The sequence below is a fragment of the Ascaphus truei genome, chromosome 18 (assembly GCF_040206685.1).
Source record: "Ascaphus truei isolate aAscTru1 chromosome 18, aAscTru1.hap1, whole genome shotgun sequence".
NCBI lineage: Eukaryota > Metazoa > Chordata > Amphibia > Anura > Ascaphidae > Ascaphus > Ascaphus truei.
In genome coordinates this window covers 19,778,201-19,798,031 of record NC_134500.1, presented here as the reverse complement: position 1 = coordinate 19,798,031, position 19,831 = coordinate 19,778,201, and the positions used below count along the sequence as shown (strand labels likewise).

Here is a 19,831-nt window from a genome sequence, read left to right as displayed (position 1 = left end):
TGCATTGCAGAGGTTTGGTTATGAGGCATTGCCATGCATTGCAGAGGTTTGGTTATGAGGCATTGCCATGCATTGCAGAGGTTTGGTTATGAGGCATTGCCATGCATTGCAGAGGTTTGGTTGGGAGGCTTGCCATGCATTGCAGAGGTTTGGTTGTGAGGCTTTGCCATGCATTGCAGAGGTTTGGTTATGAGGCATTGCCATGCATTGCAGAGGTTTGGTTATGAGGCTTTGCCATGCATTGCAGAGGTTTGGTTATGAGGCATTGCCATGCATTGCAGAGGTTTGGTTATGAGGCATTGCCATGCATTGCAGAGGTTTGGTTGGGAGGCATTGCCATGCATTGCAGAGGTTTGGTTGGGAGGCTTTGCCATGCATTGCAGAGGTTTGGTTGTGAGGCTTTGCCATGCATTGCAGAGGTTTGGTTGGGAGGCATTGCCATGCATTGCAGAGGTTTGGTTATGAGGCATTGCATGCATTGCAGAGGTTTGGTTATGAGGCACTGCCATGCATTGCAGAGGTTTGGTTATGAGGCATTGCCATGCATTGCAAAGGTTTGGTTGGGAGGCTTGCCATGCATTGCAGAGGTTTGGTTGTGAGGCTTTGCCATGCATTGCAGAGGTTTGGTTGTGAGGCATTGCCATGCATTGCAGAGGTTTGGTTATGAGGCATTGCATGCATTGCAGAGGTTTGGTTATGAGGCATTGCATGCATTGCAGAGGTTTGGTTATGAGGCATTGCCATGCATTGCAGAGGTTTGGTTGTGAGGCATTGCCATGCATTGCAGAGGGTTGGTTGTGAGGCATTGCATGCATTGCAGAGGTTTGGTTTTGAGGCATTGCCATGCATTGCAGATGTTTGGTTGTGAGGCTTGCCATGCATTGCAGAGGTTTGATTATGAGGCATTGCCTTGCATTGCAGAGGTTTGGTTGTGAGGCATTGCCATGCATTGCAGAGGTTTGGTTATGAGGCATTGCCATGCATTGCAGAGGTTTGGTTATGAGGCATTGCCATGCATTGCAGAGGTTTGGTTATGAGGCATTGCATGCATTGCAGAGGTTTGGTTATGAGGCATTGCCATGCATTGCAGAGGTTTGGTTGTGAGGCATTGCCATGCATTGCAGAGGTTTGGTTATGAGGCATTGCATGCATTGCAGAGGTTTGGTTATGAGGCATTGCCATGCATTGCAGAGGTTTGGTTGTGAGGCATTGCCATGCATTGCAGAGGTTTGGTTGTGAGGCATTGCCATGCATTGCAGAGGTTTGGTTATGAGGCATTGCCATGCATTGCAGAGGTTTGGTTATGAGGCATTGCCATGCATTGCAGAGGTTTGGTTATGAGGCATTGCCATGCATTGCAGAGGTTTGGTTATGAGGCATTGCCATGCATTGCAGAGCTTTGGTTATGAGGCATTGCCATGCATTGCAGAGGTTTGGTTATGAGGCATTGCCATGCATTGCAGAGGTTTGGTTATGAGGCATTGCCATGCATTGCAGAGGTTTGGTTATGAGGCTTGGCATGCATTGCAGAGATTTGGTTGTGAGGCATTGCCATGCATTGCAGAGGTTTGGTTGTGAGGCATTGCCATGCATTGCAGAGGTTTGGTTGTGAGGCATTGCCATGCATTGCAGAGGTTTGGTTATGAGGCATTGCATGCATTGCAGAGGTTTGGTTATGAGGCATTGCCATGCATTGCAGAGGTTTGGTTGTGAGGCATTGCCATGCATTGCAGAGGTTTGGTTGTGAGGCATTGCCATGCATTGCAGAGGTTTGGTTGTGAGGCATTGCAGAGGTTTGGTTATGAGGCATTGCCATGCATTGCAGAGGTTTGGTTATGAGCCATTGCCATGCATTGCAGAGGTTTGGTTATGAGGCATTGCATGCATTGCAGAGGTTTGGTTATGAGGCTTGCCATGCATTGCAGAGGTTTGGTTGTGAGGCATTGCCATGCATTGCAGAGGTTTGGTTGTGAGGCATTGCCATGCATTGCAGAGGTTTGGTTATGAGGCATTGCCATGCATTGCAGAGGTTTGGTTATGAGGCATTGCCATGCATTGCAGAGGTTTGGTTGTGAGGCATTGCATGCATTGCAGAGGTTTGGTTATGAGTCTTGCCATGCATTGCAGAGGTTTGGTTGTGAGGCATTGCCATGCATTGCAGAGGTTTGGTTGTGAGGCATTGCCATGCATTGCAGAGGTTTGGTTGTGAGGCATTGCATGCATTGCAGAGGTTTGGTTATGAGGCATTGCCACGCATTGCAGAGGTTTGGTTATGAGGCATTGCCACGCATTGCAGAGGTTTGGTTGTGAGGATTGCCATGCATTTCAGAGGTTTGGTTGTGAGGCATTGCCACACGTTGCAAACATTTTTGTGGATAGCAATGGGGGGTTTGATCTGTGGACAAACTCTTGAGCAGAGACGTGCGAATTTTGCGACAGCGAAAAAGTTTTCATGTTGGTTTTCAAAAAGGTCCATGTTAAAATATAAGCGTGACACACTGCTCATTTGCACGTCATTACCCAGAATCCCTGGCTGCAGTGGAAACATTGTTTGCAAAGAGATAACGGAGAGAGACCGTATTCCAGACCTGTCTGAGACATGCAAATGTACCAACACCTGCCCACTCCCATGCAGAGAGAGCTCTGAGCTTTCCTACACCCCCATACAGACACAAGTGGCATTTTTATTTGCTGTCAACAGTACAGGGGATGATTTTTGTCACTTTTTTTTTTACTCGCCATAACTTATTTTGTATCTGGTTATCTCAGCAGAGAAGATGATACGATGTTGAGTGCATTTACTGCAGCTCCAGTATACAGTGTACTGGGACTTGGGGTTGCCACGTTTACGTTTTTATAATAAAGGAGACTGAAATCCAGTATGAAAGTGGGATGTCAGTGAGTGATTTACTTTGAGCTGAATTGTATCTCTTGCTTGACCACTATATTCTTTGTATTTTTATCATGTCTGCTCTTCGCAGGAAAGGGGAAGACGCGCACTGTCCCAGCAAGTAACGTTGGGACAAACCGTAACGCCTATACGGGGGTGGGAGTTATGGTATCGTGTGACGACCAGTCAGTGTCCGAACTTTATTTTAATTATTTAGTAAGGTGACATCGAGCGGAAAAAGTAACTATTACACTCAAGTAGACATCACGTATTCCATTTTTATCACTGATTTCAAGAGTCATTTGACGTTCAGGCTTTTCACATCGAGGCGCTAAAATAAGGGACATTAATGCATCCCAACAGACTTTTCTGGGGCAAGTCAATGACATAAGGGACAATCCTGTATGTACGGGACGTCTGGTAACCCTACAGGGACTTCACATTTAGTAACACTGCCTTGCAACAATACAAGGACATGTTCCCTTTGCATTAAGTTGAGACACGGTTGTTATGTGCAAGGTGGCTGTCTGTGTGATCTCCTGGAAGCGAATACATATTTTTATATGGAAACACAAATGTTCTATAGCAGATCTTTAATTTGCAGAGTTCTCGGCAGACTAATTACAGCTATAAATGTTGGTCTGTATGCAAAATGGAAATGCTTTCAGGTGTCGCAGAGCAATTACTGAGACTTTCCTGGGCTTGGCTAGGAGCCTGCATATGTTCCTACTGGCTCACAAAGAAGAAATGGTACAATCAAATTTTGCACATTGGGATGCGGGTAACGGTTCCTTGCATGCATATTTATACTGGAAGCAGGCGTACTGTATTAGTCAATGGGAAATCAGCGTCTCCTTATAATTAAAGGCAAGAAAAAGGTCTCGGGGAGAAAGGCAAATTGCTAGTCTTGTGGCTTAAAATATGTTCAATCTTCTGAGGCCAGAACTAGGTCATAACCCAGATACCTCAGGCAATGGGTTGGATTCTGAATAGGAACACAGACAATCGGATCAAATTCACTCAACCAGTTTCTGAGAAGCTGCATTTGATTAGCCACTTTTCTACCAATCCCGTCCGTTAATAAAACTGCATTAACATACCTGTAAATTCAATATGCTCTTCTCATATGTAGAGTTTATTCTTGTACAGGGCAGCCACTGTACAAACCGGTTTCTATGGTTGAATTTACAGTTACAATGATATTTTGCGACAGAAATCGAGTGCTTTAGATAAGGTAAATTGACAAAGTTCAGGAACAATAGACAGAGATTTAACCTTGGGTTCTGCCAGTTCAAACTCTGTGAAACAACAGCTAGACCTCTGCTTCTCCCTAACTGCCAATGCTTTGGAAGAATTCATGCCTCACAGATAGAATCCGGAGTCAGGAAGAGATCCGTGAACGGGGGGCACAAGGATTCGCTAACAAATCCTCTTTGATGGATGAGGATGCTCAACTCCAGTCCTCAAGGGCCACCAACAGGTCAGGTTTTCAGGATATCCCTGCTTTAGCACAGGTGCCTCAATCAGTGGCTCAGTCATTGATTGAGCCACCTGTGCTGAAGCAGGGATATCCTTACAACCTGACCTTTTGGTGGTGCTTGCGGACTGGAGTTGGCCACCTCTGACCCATACAGATGTAGCCCAGGTTATTTTAACCTATGTCGCGTTAAGTTGGGATATGTTGTGATATTCTGGTGTTATCACTGCCATTGCATCCTATGGAAACTGTCATATTCTGCATCATAACGCGACGTTCTATGTGATCAGTAAGCAAGATTAAGCTGGCTACATCCGTACATATACAGTACTTTGTATTATTTTCTAGTAATTAATGCATTTGCATTTAATCACACACATCATTTCTCTGTACGGGTGCTCCGCTCACAATAACGAGGTCCCAAGTTCATCAAACTAGAATCTTCTGTATTCCGGCTGTGGCCAACGTTATTGAGCCAGTTGACGAGTCCACGTTTGTTTCAGTGGCACTGCATGAAATCTTGCATTGAAATCAGAAGCGTTCTCAAATATAACCCCTTGCGTTCCAGGGAGCCCTGCATTGCAATGCATTGCAGCACCATCTGTCTGCAACAAGATTTACGCTTCTTGAAGGACCAAGACATGGCTGACACACAGCCGTTAACAGGTTAAAAACACGTCAACATAGCTCTCTTAAGTTCCTAATCAAAATACGGTGAGGCAGCTTCCCTGCCCTGGAGAATCCCCTCCCTTCATGTGAATGGGTCTGAAATCTGCTCCGGCACGGAGAAGCCGCTTCACACAGCATGTTGAGTAAGAGTCATAGACTCTGCTTGCTGCTAAACTGGCTGTGTGAACGACCACGCTTGAATTATCTTCACTGAGGCCATATGGTGAAATTCCCTTAGAATATTAACATTTCAGCCAATAATATGTTTTCCCAGACACGCAGGACAGCTGGCGCGCTACCACCCTCCGTCCTGAATATGTGAAATATTATCGGTGACATTTACAGGAAGATAGAAACGCGCTGCATAAAGGCAGATGTTTTTGATGTCCAGAAAGGCAGTATTTTCCGAGAGTGAATAACAAGTGCAAGTCTCCCGCTCATAAATAATATGAGGGACGGTTGTTATTTATGAAACAGCTTGTAATATTCTTTTTAAAACTGTTCCTCCTCGGTATACAGAGAGGGTACATTATATACCTGTCGCAGAGATAGCTTTAGCTCCATGGGGTGTATGTATCAAGGCAATTTCAGAGTTACAGTGTTTCAGAGAGAAGCTTTCTCATCTTGTGCTTCTCATTTCAATGTATCAGGGCTTCAATTTTACCCTGCATGCAAATTTGGGGAGTTAGAATTAGTTAGGGGGGGGTGTTACTACATTATTTAGGTACTTCTGCACCAATGTGCGTCATTTTTTCCATTGTTTTTGTGTCATCCAACCCGTTTAAGCAGGCCTCAACCTCTCCTGTCAAGTGATGCAATAGTGCGCAAAACTAGTATATTATTGTACATCAAAGAATACGCACTTTGCCTTGGTATACACAGTACAGTATTCACCCAAACGTGTCTAATACTTGAAAACCTTGTGGAAAATATGAACTAAAGCAGTGTTTTTCAGCCCTGCCCTTGGGGAACACAGATTTGCCAGATTTCTGGGGTTGTTGTATTGTGATCCAGCATTAGTTGCCCTTCAAGTCAATGGTGGTTAATAGGGGATCCTGGGTCAATAACCTATATGGGAGGTTGGTGAATCCTTTGGTTACACTGCATACAAATAGAGCAGGTGTGGTCAACGCCAGTCCTCTAGGGCCACCAACAGGTCAGGTTTTCTGGATATCCCTGCTTCAGCACAGGTGGCTCAGTCAAAATGACTGATGCAGGGATATCCTGAAAACCTGACCTTACTTCCGCATAAGCGAACTGAACTACAGGTTAGGGCCTCACAAGATAAGGGGTCTCAAAAATAGAAAGAAATGAATGCGTTTCAAGTTTCAAATTGGATGATAAAGATATGGGGAAAAGAAGATTCTCTATAAATATGGACATTTTCATTCAATTATGACCCTAAGCATCATGTGCATGGGGAGAGACAAACGCCGAACCTTATCATTTGATGACATCATCTATGACTTTGCTCACCCAAAATCAGGAAAGAAAATGTTTTAATATTAAGATGAATGTGATGGGCAAACACTGTTCATTTTAGCTTTAAACCGCCCTCTCTGTATATAACAATGCTAGTATACAGGCATACCCCGCATTAACGTACGCAATGGGACCGGAGCATGTATGTAAAGCGAAAATGTACTTAAAGTGAAGCACTACCTTTTTCCCACTTATCGATGCATGTACTGTACTGCAATCGTCATATACGTGCATAACTGATGTAAATAACGCATGTGTAACAGGCTCTATAGTCTCCCCGCTTGCGCACAGCTTCGGTACAGGTAGGGAGCCAGTATTGCTGTTCAGGACGTGCTGACAGGCGCATGCGTGAGCTGGCGTTTGCCTATTGAGCGAGATGTACTTACTCGCGAGTGTACTTAAAGTGAGTGTCCTTAAACCGGGGTATGCCTGTAATTCTTTCATTCCTTTCAGCTTCATGTTTGCATTTTCTATGGCCCTTCAGTCAGAACCTAGGGTTCCTAGGAACACTAGTTGAAAACAGTGCTCTAGTGAATTATGTAATAAGTGTCCTCGGCTGACACATACTGTATGGCAAAGGTCGTTCCTATAATAGGAAGGAAAACGGCAAGTTTGGAAATAAAAAAGTTATACTCTTTATCCCTTGACATAAGTGTATTATGGGATATTGATATTGCAACGAAGGCTATGGGACTGATGTATCAGTGCAGAAGTGGTGCACTTCTAGGGTCAAATACTGCACCCAATGTATCAAAGAAAAAAAAACCCCGTTGACATCAATGGGATTTTTTGTTTAATACATCTAGAGCAATGTTGTTGCACCAAAATTGCACCACTTCTGCCTTGATACATTTGCCCCTATCATGTCACATGCAGTATATACAAATACACATGAACACAAATTGCTGACCTTAGCTGATCTGCATTCCACTAACCTTTGTATGGCATGTGTGCCCGCGTATGGAGGAAGAGCTTTTTCCCTCTCTGTGGCCGCATCTTCCTGATGTTGTACCCCAAGGTATTGCACCGATTCTTCCGGCAGCTCAGACACACACCCTTGTCGAAGGTGGTAATGTCATTGCACCAGTAGGCCGTGCTCTGCTTGTCATCATTCAGTAAAGAATCGATGAACAGGTGGACAGACCTCTCATGAGCGCACTTTACCGTTTGTGTGATGCCTGCAGGACAGGACAATATACTTGTATGTTAATAACAATAGGGTTTCATATGGCACTGTCGATACATGCTATGCTAATGCAAAAAAAAGTGTAAAAGCCGCTCCTGTTAAAGGGCTACAGCACGGGTTTTGCTGGAACTTGCTTGTTACCATCATTTTTGATCCTGGCAGACCTCTGCCTGGATTTGGTAATTGGCTGCACCTGTTCTAGGGCTTTAAATAGCAGTCAGTACCTCACTGCCCTGGTCCGAGCATGGTAGTCTATCCCATGTGTTCCTGGGGCCCGTGCCTTCCTTGTTTCTGTGACCCTGTATTCCCTATTGCCGACTCCTGCCTGTGACCCCGACCTTGCACCTCTGCTGCCTGCCTAGACCCCTGCCTTTTGTGCATTCATTGCAGGTTTAAAATCCTTGTGTGCCTATGTGGCTGTATCTGTGGCTATTTAACAACCAACATTCTGCTAAATATTAATTTGAGCCTTTTTCAAAAATATCATGAATTACACATTTTACCAAAAATTGTGTTATGGATGATGCACTTTTATCCAAACTCAACTTGCTGGATTCCTTCATTACAGAGATGCCAGCAACATATTGGGTGCCTGTCCCTTAATGAAGACCTCTAGACTACACACTGACTCATAATAAGAATAAACGGGAGACATCAATCTGCTGCAACACACACACTTCCTAGAACACTGAGTGCTAGGAAATCGGATGTATTCAGTAGTGATAATGGCTAATGGCAGTTCTTGCTTCAGATTTAACGACCCTCTTCTCATATCTTGCTGATTAAGGCTTTTTGTGGCACTAATGATTTAGGTTTGCAGAAGCAGTGTCAGTTTAGGGAGACTTCACACTTAAATAATAAAGACTTCATAAATACATAGAAAAGGCTTCTTACCGAGGATTCCGAACTGTGCAATGTGGTCATACACATGGCGGATATGGCAGCCGGGTTGAAAGTTACCTCCGTTGGGGTAGAAATCATAATGAGCAACTGGCTGGTTGATACCAACACTGAATCCCATGTGCTGTTGAGTAAATGTATGAATGGCATCAACAAAGTTGGCATCATCTGGTGATAAGCGATCAGTTGACGACATCCCTTCAAACAACGGGCCAGCCGGGTCGAGTCCTACAATGGAAATACATTTATGATCGAGCAGCAGTCTGAGAAATGCAGTCTTCCCTTTCATGTTGAACCAAAATGTTAATTCTTCACATTAAATTTAAAGCGCAAATCCTGGCTGCTCATTTTTTTTAATTTATTTATTTTTATAAACGGGGTTGGAACTCATGGGGTTCCTCCCGAGATGAAGCGTGCCATTTTCAGGCGGAGAAGATACCGTTATTTCTTCTCCCTCCAGGGGAAGCGCAGTGGCCATTCGAGTCTTGCAGGCCAATAGGATGCCATGACGTCATTGCTTGTGCCTGCCTATTGGATGGCCATTTAAATCCCCTGGTGAAACCAGGAAGTAATACAGAGTAAGTGTCTTGGGAACCATGGGTCCTTGGAGCTAAAAGAGGCACGCTTCAGCTCCATAGGACCTTCTCCCTTCCCACCACCCTCCAGTTCTCATGCTGTAAAAATAAAAATGGTCTAGAAAATTGCTGCTTTAACTAAATTCACTTTTGGGATCTTAATTTACTTTGCATTAATCTTACTATTTTCAGCATGTCGTTTAAAAATATGTATAAGTTGCAATTCCGAACATCCAAAGAATTAATGACAGGGCTAGGCTATAAATCATTTTATTTTCATGAGTGTCAAGCAGCGCTAGGTAACCTCTGGAGTATTGGAGTGGGGTAGAATAGGAGATTTTTCTTTCTTTACTCCACTTCCAAATCTAAGGGATACATGTGATGTTGGATCCTGGGGGACAATTGATCACCGCTGTTACCTTCGAACCTCGGCTAACATCGCAACCACAAATACATATGGAGGTTATTCAGGGGGTAACTTTGTCTTCTAAGCAGCATCAAAAAGACTTCACCCAAGGTTACTGGAGATGGTAAAAAAATGTATTCTTTAAAAGAGAAATGAACCCCTACATTTAGGAAAAGGAGTCTGAAGAGCTTACAATCTAATTGCATTTATGCACAGGTCTCAATTACGTTTATTGAAGTGTCTTTTGCATTGAGTTGACTCTCCTTTATCAGTTAATTTGTTATCCAAATACAACCTTCCATGGTCCTGTTACTGGAGATCAGGTGTGGTCAACTCCAGTGCTCAAGGGCCACCAGCAGGTCAAGTTTTAAAGATATCCCTGCTTCCGCACAGGGGCTCAATCAGTGGCTCAGACAGAATAATTGAGCCACCTGTGCTGAAGCAGGGATATAACTAATACTTGATCTGTTGGTGGCCCTTGAGGACGGGAGTCAAGGGTGGCTGGGCAGGGGGGAAATTGCCCCCCTGGGTCGGTCTTATTTCCAGGAATGTGGGCTAAGGCTTTGTTCCTAAAGCCGACAGCAGGACGGGTCTGGCAGCATGAGGCAGAACCTGGAAGCGGAGCTAAGTGGGAGGGGGTGGAGCTAGGGAGCAGGCCAGGCAAACGCAGAGCGAAGGACTTGGGGAGGGGCGGTCAACCAGAGTGTGCGCATCGCGGTCGGAGCTTGCCAGTTGCTCATACGCATGCACAATCTGAGCTTGCCAGTTGCGCATGTGCGATCAGAGCTTGCCAGTCGCTCATGCGCGGTCGGAGCTTGCCAGTTGCGCATGCGTGATTGGAGCTTGCAAGTCGCGCATGTGCGGTCGGAGCTTGCCAGTCGCTCATATGCATGCGTGATCGAAGCTTGCCATTCGCTCATATGCATGCGTGATCGGCGCTTGCCAGTTGCTCATGTGCGGTCGGAGCTTGCCAGTTGTGCATGCGTGATTGGAGCTTGCCAGTCGCACATATGCATGCGCGATCGGAGCTTACCAGTCGCTCCTGCGTGATCGGCGCTTGCCAGTTGCTCATGCGCGGTCGGAGCTTGCCAGTTGCGCATGCGTGATTGGAGCTTGCAAGTCACGCATGTGCGGTCAGAGCTTGCCAGTCACGCATGTGCATGAGCGTCAGGCAAACGGAACAGAAAACCAGGGCAGTGCCCTAAAATCCGGGACATCTGGGCACCATAGATATAGCTGAAATCCTTCAGCATGATCTTTCATCGGTAGAAGATATGCAACTGACTCTTTGATTTTCAAAACGATCAAATAAGTGTCACTAATTAATACAATGCAGAAACAGACGTGCTCAATTAGTTCGAAGTTGTTTTTAGCACACATGGTGTGGTTCTCTAAGGCAGATTGCCAAAAGAGAGAAGCGATTAGAACATTTGATTGTTTACTTTATATTTATGGAGAATAACGTCAGTTTCCATTTACTAATCCTGTGCTATGAATAATGAGAAAAGTTTTAACATGTCCAATAAAACCGACAGTAATACAACTCCATCCATCAATAATTTGTGCCTAAAATTGTATGAGATCATGTTTTCTCTTGTATTGCACTGACAACGTACACAGTGCTGTACATAGAATTTTTGCAGCCAGGAGTTCCTGCCCTACAGAGCTTACAATCTATTTTTTGAGCTAACGTGACTTGTCCAAGGTTGCAAGGAGCTGACACGAGGAATTGAACCAGGTTCAGAGTCAGTGTTGTTACTCGCTGAACCACTTTAGCCCAGATGCTACTAACTACTGGATATTAAATTGGTACCCTCGTATAGTGCTATCTAACCTGCCCCCTTTATGCTTAATCCCAAAATACATAGTGTTTTTTGGGGAGCCCAAGTCATAAAACGTTATACGAATAAATAGTGAATTTACAAACATATCAAAGCATTTACTAAATGTATGGGATATCATTCTATGATCCCGAGGAGGAGATTTATCCCAGGGTTGGTAACCCCTACCTTATCTCCATTCACTTATATTCAATGCAGAACATCTATTAATCGTATATCTTCTGGCAAAAACATCCCGTAAACCAACACTAGTAAGTGATTTAATGCCTGTTATTCTGTAGTATTCAAAACGTATTCTAATTGAATGTTCCCATTAGCACTGTTACTGGAAGCATTGTGTTATTATTTAATGCTTGTGGGAAATTATTTATGTGCATTATTAACATTGTTTGGGTTTCAGATTTGTTTCCTAGTTGGAAAAGGGAGACCAAAAAGCGCACCAGCACAAACCAGATCCTTGAAAAAGAACGCTGCGACGTTCGAAATGCATTGGATGGGTCTTTTGTCACATCAAAGTGCCCTTTTAATCATTTTTTTGTCCTGGGTTTTTCCTGCTCCGTTTGTGCTGGTGCGCTTTTTGGTCTCCCTTTTCCCTGTATTGCATTGAGTAGCTGCACAGCCTGCCTGCCTGCCCTACCAGGATGTGAGTACTTGTATATTTTTCAGGGGAACCTGTCAATGAGACTGATGGTGAGTGGGTTGCACCACACACCACCTGTCTTCAGGAGGATAGTACCCATTATATGACACAATAGGTACTATATCAATTGTTAGTACCCTGGTACAGTGGTCTGGCTTATTATCATTTTGAGATATACCTGCATTTGAGCGCTTCAGCTATTTTCCATATTGTTTCCTAGTTGACATGTTTCTGAACGGTTTTGTTGGGCTCAGCGGGTATCGATTATGAGAAGGAGATCTGTTTCAAACTTGTGGACCATTAAGTGTACACAATATCATGGTTCAGTGGCTTGTAAGGGCTAACTGCAATGACTAGCAGTGATCTGTATAGTACGGAGTTAGACTGGTACTCTACAGTAACTCCTGTGACAGAGGGAACTGCAACAGATTGTCCTTAGTTTCTCTTTACAAAGGGGGCACAAGGGTGAGAGGTGAGGGTCAGTCTGCACACCCCCTCCACATCAAATGACCAAGTACAGTAATAATGTGAAAATGATGAGACCCAAAAGGTCAAAACAGCTGTCTCTGAGTAGGTTTACTGGCTATACACTTCTTTAACCCAAGCTGTGCTGAAAAACTGTAAGCGTATAGGGGTCCATGTTGAAATGGACAAGAAGCAAAAAGTTACACACTGTGTGCTCAATGGCATGTAATTACCCAGAATCCCTGGCTGCAGTGGAAGCATTGTATGCTAAGAGATAATGGGGGAAATGCAGGGTTGCAGACCAGGCTAAGGCTGAGGCCCCGCTGCACGGCCGCTTTGCTTGCCGGTGGCGCTTGCAATTCACTGCACCGCGATCTGCAGCGAATTTGTTCTGGCGTGGGGGGGCATGGCCTAACGGGAGGGGGCGCGCGGCCATGACGTGAGGGGGCGGGACCGCCCCTCAGCCGTTCAGCTCCTCAACACCTCAACACCTCAACCGCTCAGCCCCTCAACACCTCAACCTCTCAGCCCCTCAACCGCTCAGCCCCTCAACACCTCAACCGCTCAGCCCCTCAACACATCAACTGCTCAGCCCCTCAACACCTCAACCGCTCAGCCCCTCAACACCTCAACTGCTCAGCCCCTCAACACCTCAACTGCTCAGCCCCTCAACACCTCAACTGCTCAACCCCTCACACACACAGACAGGCACTCACGCACTCAGCCACACACACACACGCACACACACACGCACACACACACACACACACACACACGCACTCACAAATACACACGTGGGGGGGGTGAATCGGAGCACAGGGGATCGGAGCAGGGGGGAATCGGAAGGGGGATCGCTGACACACAGCTCGGCAGGCGAATTAACCCCGTCACTGCTAGGGGGGCCTTCAACCCAGGTGCTGACATTGTCCCGCAGTACATGAGCAGCGTGTACAACGGCGATGCCCCACACTACAGTATGCTTACAGGTGTGTGTGTGTGTGTGTGTGTGTGTGTGTGTGTGTGTGTGTCACACACACACACACACACACACACACACCTCCCGTGGCGAAGAGGAGAGAGTCTGTGGGAGGGAGCAGGGGGGGCTCCCTTGGTGCTGCAGAGTTTATTTAAAATCGCTGCTTTCCCCCCACCCTCTCCACCCCGCTCCCTGAAGCCTCCCCTCCTCATTGGCTCACAGCCACACCACGTGACGCGTCGCCACTTGAGATTACAATTCTCTTGCATCCCCTGGCGGCTGACGCGTCACAGCGTGTAGTGAGCTGTGCAGCGAGGGGGGACTGGGACCGGCTCGGGACCAAAGCCTAAGACATGTGAATGTGCTCACAAGGGGTATGTTTATTTGATGGATATAAGGGGAAGATAAAACTGATATAAGATCAGTAAAACTCACTCTAAACAGGTTACAATGGTCACAAGCTTTAAAACAATGTTTACAAGGTATCAAGCACCAGTGTTGAACTTGAAACATATCGCTGTCATTAGTTCAGCTTGGTCATACAGTTCTGTAAGGAGTAGTAAAGTATTTGAGAAAGTACACGCTGGGATAACAGGAAGGATAACGTGTGTGTGATTATACTGTATATAGAAAATATCACTGCCACCTTTTTTTTTTTTTTTTAAACTTAATTTTTATTAATTTTTAGGGAGAGGGGGAAATGGAGAAAATAAAAGAAGGGGGGGGGGGGGAAGGGTACATAAAATAGAGACGGGTGAAAGAACACATTCATTTAGAATTTTACCTAACAAATCATCTTATAGTATCCAATCACACAAGTAACATTTTTTACAGCAAAATCACTGCCACATTTTAAATGATGTAGAAATTCATCCCACCACAGACGGGAGGTTGTCCTAATTAACCTAGTTGGGACTAATTATACTTTCCATTTGCTTTATCTTGTCGTTATTAGGGCTAAAAAGGATGGATACCTAATCCTTGTATTGTTTGTACAATTAGAGGGTCATGTTCCATTTCATCTTTGCTTCTGGTTAATTGGCGGAATGTAGCACACTAACGGGATATCTATTTGGTATTTCAAAAAGGAGGTGGGTGTGGAAATCAGTGAGGCATAAGAGTTTAACGTTGCAGACACACTGATTAGGCCATAAATAGTGTCATTTATCAGGTCCCCTATTAGCATCATTTTGTTATTGTAACAACGTGCTGATATTAACATGCTTAACACTGCTGAGGACATGCTAATGTGAGAATCGCAGGTAATAACACGCTAATGTGAGAATAACATGTAATAACACGCTATTGTGAGAATAACATGTAATAACACGCTATTGTGAGAATCACATGTAATAACATGCTAATGTGAGAATCGCAGGTAATAACACGCTAATGTGAGAATAACATGTAATAACACGCTATTGTGAGAATAACATGCTAATGTGAGGATCGCATGTAATAGCACGCTAATGTGAGAATCGCATGTAAAAACACGCTAATGTGAGGATGGCATGTAATAACGCTATTGTGAGAATAACATGCTAATGTGAGAATCACATGTAATAACACGCTAATGTGAGAATCGCATGTAATAACACGCTAATGTGAGAATCATGTAATAACATGCTAATGTGAGGATCACATGTAATAACACGCTAATGTGAGAATTGCATGTAATAACACGCTAATGTGAGGATTGCATGTAATAACATGCTAATGTGAGAATCGCATGTAATAACATTGTAATGTGAGAATTGCATGTAGTAGCATGCTAATGTGAGGATCGCATGTAATAACACGCTAATGTGAGGATCGCATGTAATAACATGCTAATGTGAGAATAACATGCTAATGTGAGGATCACATGTAATAACACGCTAATGTGAGAATCATGTAATAACATGCTAATGTGAGGATCACATGTAATAACATGCTAATGTGAGAATCGCATGTAATAACACGCTAATGTGAGGATCGCATGTAATAACATGCTAATGTGAGAATCGCATGTAATAACATGCTAATGTGAGAATTGCATGTAGTAGCATGCTAATGTGAGGATCGCATGTAATAACACGCTAATGTGAGGATCGCATGTAATAACATGCTAATGTGAGAATAACATGCTAATGTGAGGATCACATGTAATATCACGCTAATGTGAGAATCGCATGTAATAACACGCTAATGTGAGGATTGCATGTAATAACACGCTAATGTGAGGATCGCATGTAATAACACGCTAATGTGAGGATTGCATGTAATAACACGCTAATGTGAGGATTGCATATAGTAGCATGCTAATGTGAGAATCTCATGTAATAACATTGTAATGTGAGAATTGCATGTAGTAGCATGCTAATGTGAGGATCGCATGTAATAACACGCTAATGTGAGGATCGCATGTAATAACATGCTAATGTGAGGATCACATGTAATAACACGCTAATGTGAGAATCATGTAATAACATGCTAATGTGAGGATCACATGTAATAACATGCTAATGTGAGAATCGCATGTAATAACACGCTAATGTGAGGATCGCATGTAATAACATGCTAATGTGAGAATCGCATGTAATAACATGCTAATGTGAGAATTGCATGTAATAACATGCTAATGTGAGAATTGCATGTAGTAGCATGCTAATGTGAGGATCGCATGTAATAACACGCTAATGTGAGGATCGCATGTAATAACATGCTAATGTGAGAATAACATGCTAATGTGAGGATCACATGTAATATCACGCTAATGTGAGAATCGCATGTAATAACACGCTAATGTGAGGATTGCATGTAATAACACGCTAATGTGAGGATCGCATGTAATAACACGCTAATGTGAGGATTGCATGTAGTAGCATGCTAATGTGAGGATCGCGTGTAATAACACGCTAATGTGAGGATCGCATGTAATAACATGCTAATGTGAGAATAACATGCTAATGTGAGGATCACATGTAATAACACGCTAATGTGAGGATTGCATGTAATAACACGCTAATGTGAGGATCGCATGTAATAACATGCTAATGTGAGAATCGCATGTAATAACATGCTAATGTGAGAATTGCATGTAGTAGCATGCTAATGTGAGGATCGCATGTAATAACACGCTAATGTGAGGATTGCATGTAATAACATGCTAATGTGAGAATAACATGCTAATGTGAGGATCACATGTAATATCACGCTAATGTGAGAATCGCATGTAATAACACGCTAATGTGAGGATTGCATGTAATAACACGCTAATGTGAGGATCGCATGTAATAACACGCTAATGTGAGGATTGCATGTAATAACACGCTAATGTGAGGATTGCATATAGTAGCATGCTAATGTGAGAATCGCATGTAATAACATTGTAATGTGAGAATTGCATGTAGTAGCATGCTAATGTGAGGATCGCATGTAATAACACGCTAATGTGAGGATCGCATGTAATAACATGCTAATGTGAGAATAACATGCTAATGTGAGGATCACATGTAATAACACGCTAATGTGAGAATCATGTAATAACATGCTAATGTGAGGATCACATGTAATAACATGCTAATGTGAGAATCGCATGTAATAACACGCTAATGTGAGGATCGCATGTAATAACATGCTAATGTGAGAATCGCATGTAATAACATGCTAATGTGAGAATTGCATGTAATAACATGCTAATGTGAGAATTGCATGTAGTAGCATGCTAATGTGAGGATCGCATGTAATAACACGCTAATTTGAGGATCGCATGTAATAACATGCTAATGTGAGAATAACATGCTAATGTGAGGATCACATGTAATATCACGCTAATGTGAGAATCGCATGTAATAACACGCCAATGTGAGGATTGTATGTAATAACACGCTAATGTGAGGATCGCATGTAATAACACGCTAATATGAGGATTGCATGTAGTAGCATGCTAATGTGAGGATCGCGTGTAATAACACGCTAATGTGAGGATCGCATGTAATAACATGCTAATGTGAGAATAACATGCTAATGTGAGGATCACATGTAATAACACGCTAATGTGAGGATTGCATGTAATAACACGCTAATGTGAGGATCGCATGTAATAACACGCTAATGTGAGGATTGCATGTAGTAGCATGCTAATGTGAGGATCGCGTGTAATAACACGCTAATGTGAGGATCGCATGTAATAACATGCTAATGTGAGAATAACATGCTAATGTGAGGATCACATGTAATAACACGCTAATGTGAGGATTGCATGTAGTAGCATGCTAATGTGAGGATCGCGTGTAATAACACGCTAATGTGAGGATCGCATGTAATAACATGCTAATGTGAGAATAACATGCTAATGTGAGGATCACATGTAATAACACGCTAATGTGAGAATCATGTAATAACATGCTAATGTGAGGATCACATGTAATAACATGCTAATGTGAGAATCGCATGTAATAACACGCTAATGTGAGGATCGCATGTAATAACATGCTAATGTGAGAATCGCATGTAATAACATGCTAATGTGAGAATTGCATGTAATAACATGCTAATGTGAGAATTGCATGTAGTAGCATGCTAATGTGAGGATCGCATGTAATAACACGCTAATGTGAGGATCGCATGTAATAACATGCTAATGTGAGAATAACATGCTAATGTGAGAATAACATGCTAATGTGAGGATCACATGTAATATCACGCTAATGTGAGAATCGCATGTAATAACATGCTAATGTGAGGATCACATGTAATAACACGCTAATGTGAGGATTGCATGTAATAACATGCTAATGTGAGGATTGCATGTAATAACACGCTAATGTGAGGATCGCATGTAATAACACGCTAATGTGAGAATTGCATGTAATAACGCGCTAATGTGAGGATTGCATGTAGTAGCATGCTAATGTGCGGATCGCATGTAATAACACGCTAATGTGAGGATCGCATGTAATAACACGCTAATGTGCGGATCGCATGTAATAACATGCTAATGTGAGGATTGCATGTAATAACACGCTAATGTGAGGATCGCATGTAATAACACGCTAATGTGAGGATTGCATGTAATAACATGCTAATGTGAGGATTGCATGTAATAACACGCTAATGTGAGGATCGCATGTAATAACACGCTAATGTGAGGATTGCATGTAATAACACGCTAATGTGAGGATTGCATGTAGTAGCATGCTAATGTGCGGATCGCATGTAATAACATGCTAATGTGAGGATTGCATGTAATAACACGCTAATGTGAGGATCGCATGTAATAACACGCTAATGTGAGGATTGCATGTAATAACACGCTAATGTGAGGATTGCATGTAGTAGCATGCTAATGTGAGGATCGCATGTAATAACACGCTAATGTGAGGATTGCATGTAATAACATGCTAATGTGAGGATTGCATGTAATAACACGCTAATGTGAGGATTGCATGTAATAACACGCTAATGTGAGGATCGCATGTAATAACACGCTAATGTGAGGATTGCATGTAATAACACGCTAATGTGAGGATTGCATGTAGTAGCATGCTAATGTGCGGATCGCATGTAATAACACGCTAATGTGCGGATCGCATGTAATAACACGCTAATGTGAGGATCGCATGTAATAACGCGCTAATGTGAGGATTGTGTAGCCAGGGTCTCTGTGTCCCCCTTTACCTCTGCTGATGTCTGGGAGCTGTGGGCCGCGTCGCCGGGTACTCCCGGGGGTAGCTAGCTCAGGGCCTTAGAATCGACCTCATATACTGCTTTATACTATGCTAGGTTACAGTGTATCTGAACTTTTATTGCCTGAGTATCAAACACATATATATTTTCTTTCTTTCTGAATGCTGTGCACAATACTGATTAATTAGATATCCACTACAATGACTAAACAAAATAAACTTGAATTATTGACCATAAATACTGTAGCAACAGAAAAAGAGACTGGAAAGGAACATTACAGAATATTTGTTCATTTACACTTTTGACTAAATAGTAACCTGTCTATAACATGAATCAATAGGAGTACAATGGAGTATTGGGTTCTGGAATGGTTATAAATATTGAATATTACCTGTAATTCTTCCAATCTTGTTTGGGCCACTAATATAACTGCCAGCAAATCCTGAAACATGAGCTCCGAGGCTGTACCCAATCAAATGAACATTACTTCTTGGAAATTGACTGGATGACTGGAAATAGAATGATTTACATGTTTAATTAATACACAGGGGTTAAGATGACAGAGCCCGAATGTATTCTTACGTCTACACCACATGAAATAAAGCTGCAGTGTAAGGTACCAAATGGTGATTAGTATAATATATTAAGATGAGA

At 43.1% G+C, this 19,831-nt stretch overlaps 1 protein-coding gene across 1 annotated transcript in view; it reads right to left on the bottom strand.

The window, feature by feature from the left end:
• Positions 1 to 19,831, bottom strand: part of LIPC (lipase C, hepatic type) — a 79,330-nt gene that overhangs the window by 6,093 nt on the left and 53,406 nt on the right. Inside the window, exons 5-7 of the mRNA XM_075575795.1 lie at positions 19,569 to 19,686; positions 8,599 to 8,832; positions 7,454 to 7,696 (exon numbers count right to left, since the gene is read on the bottom strand). Of these exons, the coding sequence (XP_075431910.1) occupies positions 7,454 to 7,696; positions 8,599 to 8,832; positions 19,569 to 19,686 (595 nt within the window). The remainder of the gene's footprint in view (positions 1 to 7,453; positions 7,697 to 8,598; positions 8,833 to 19,568; positions 19,687 to 19,831) is intronic.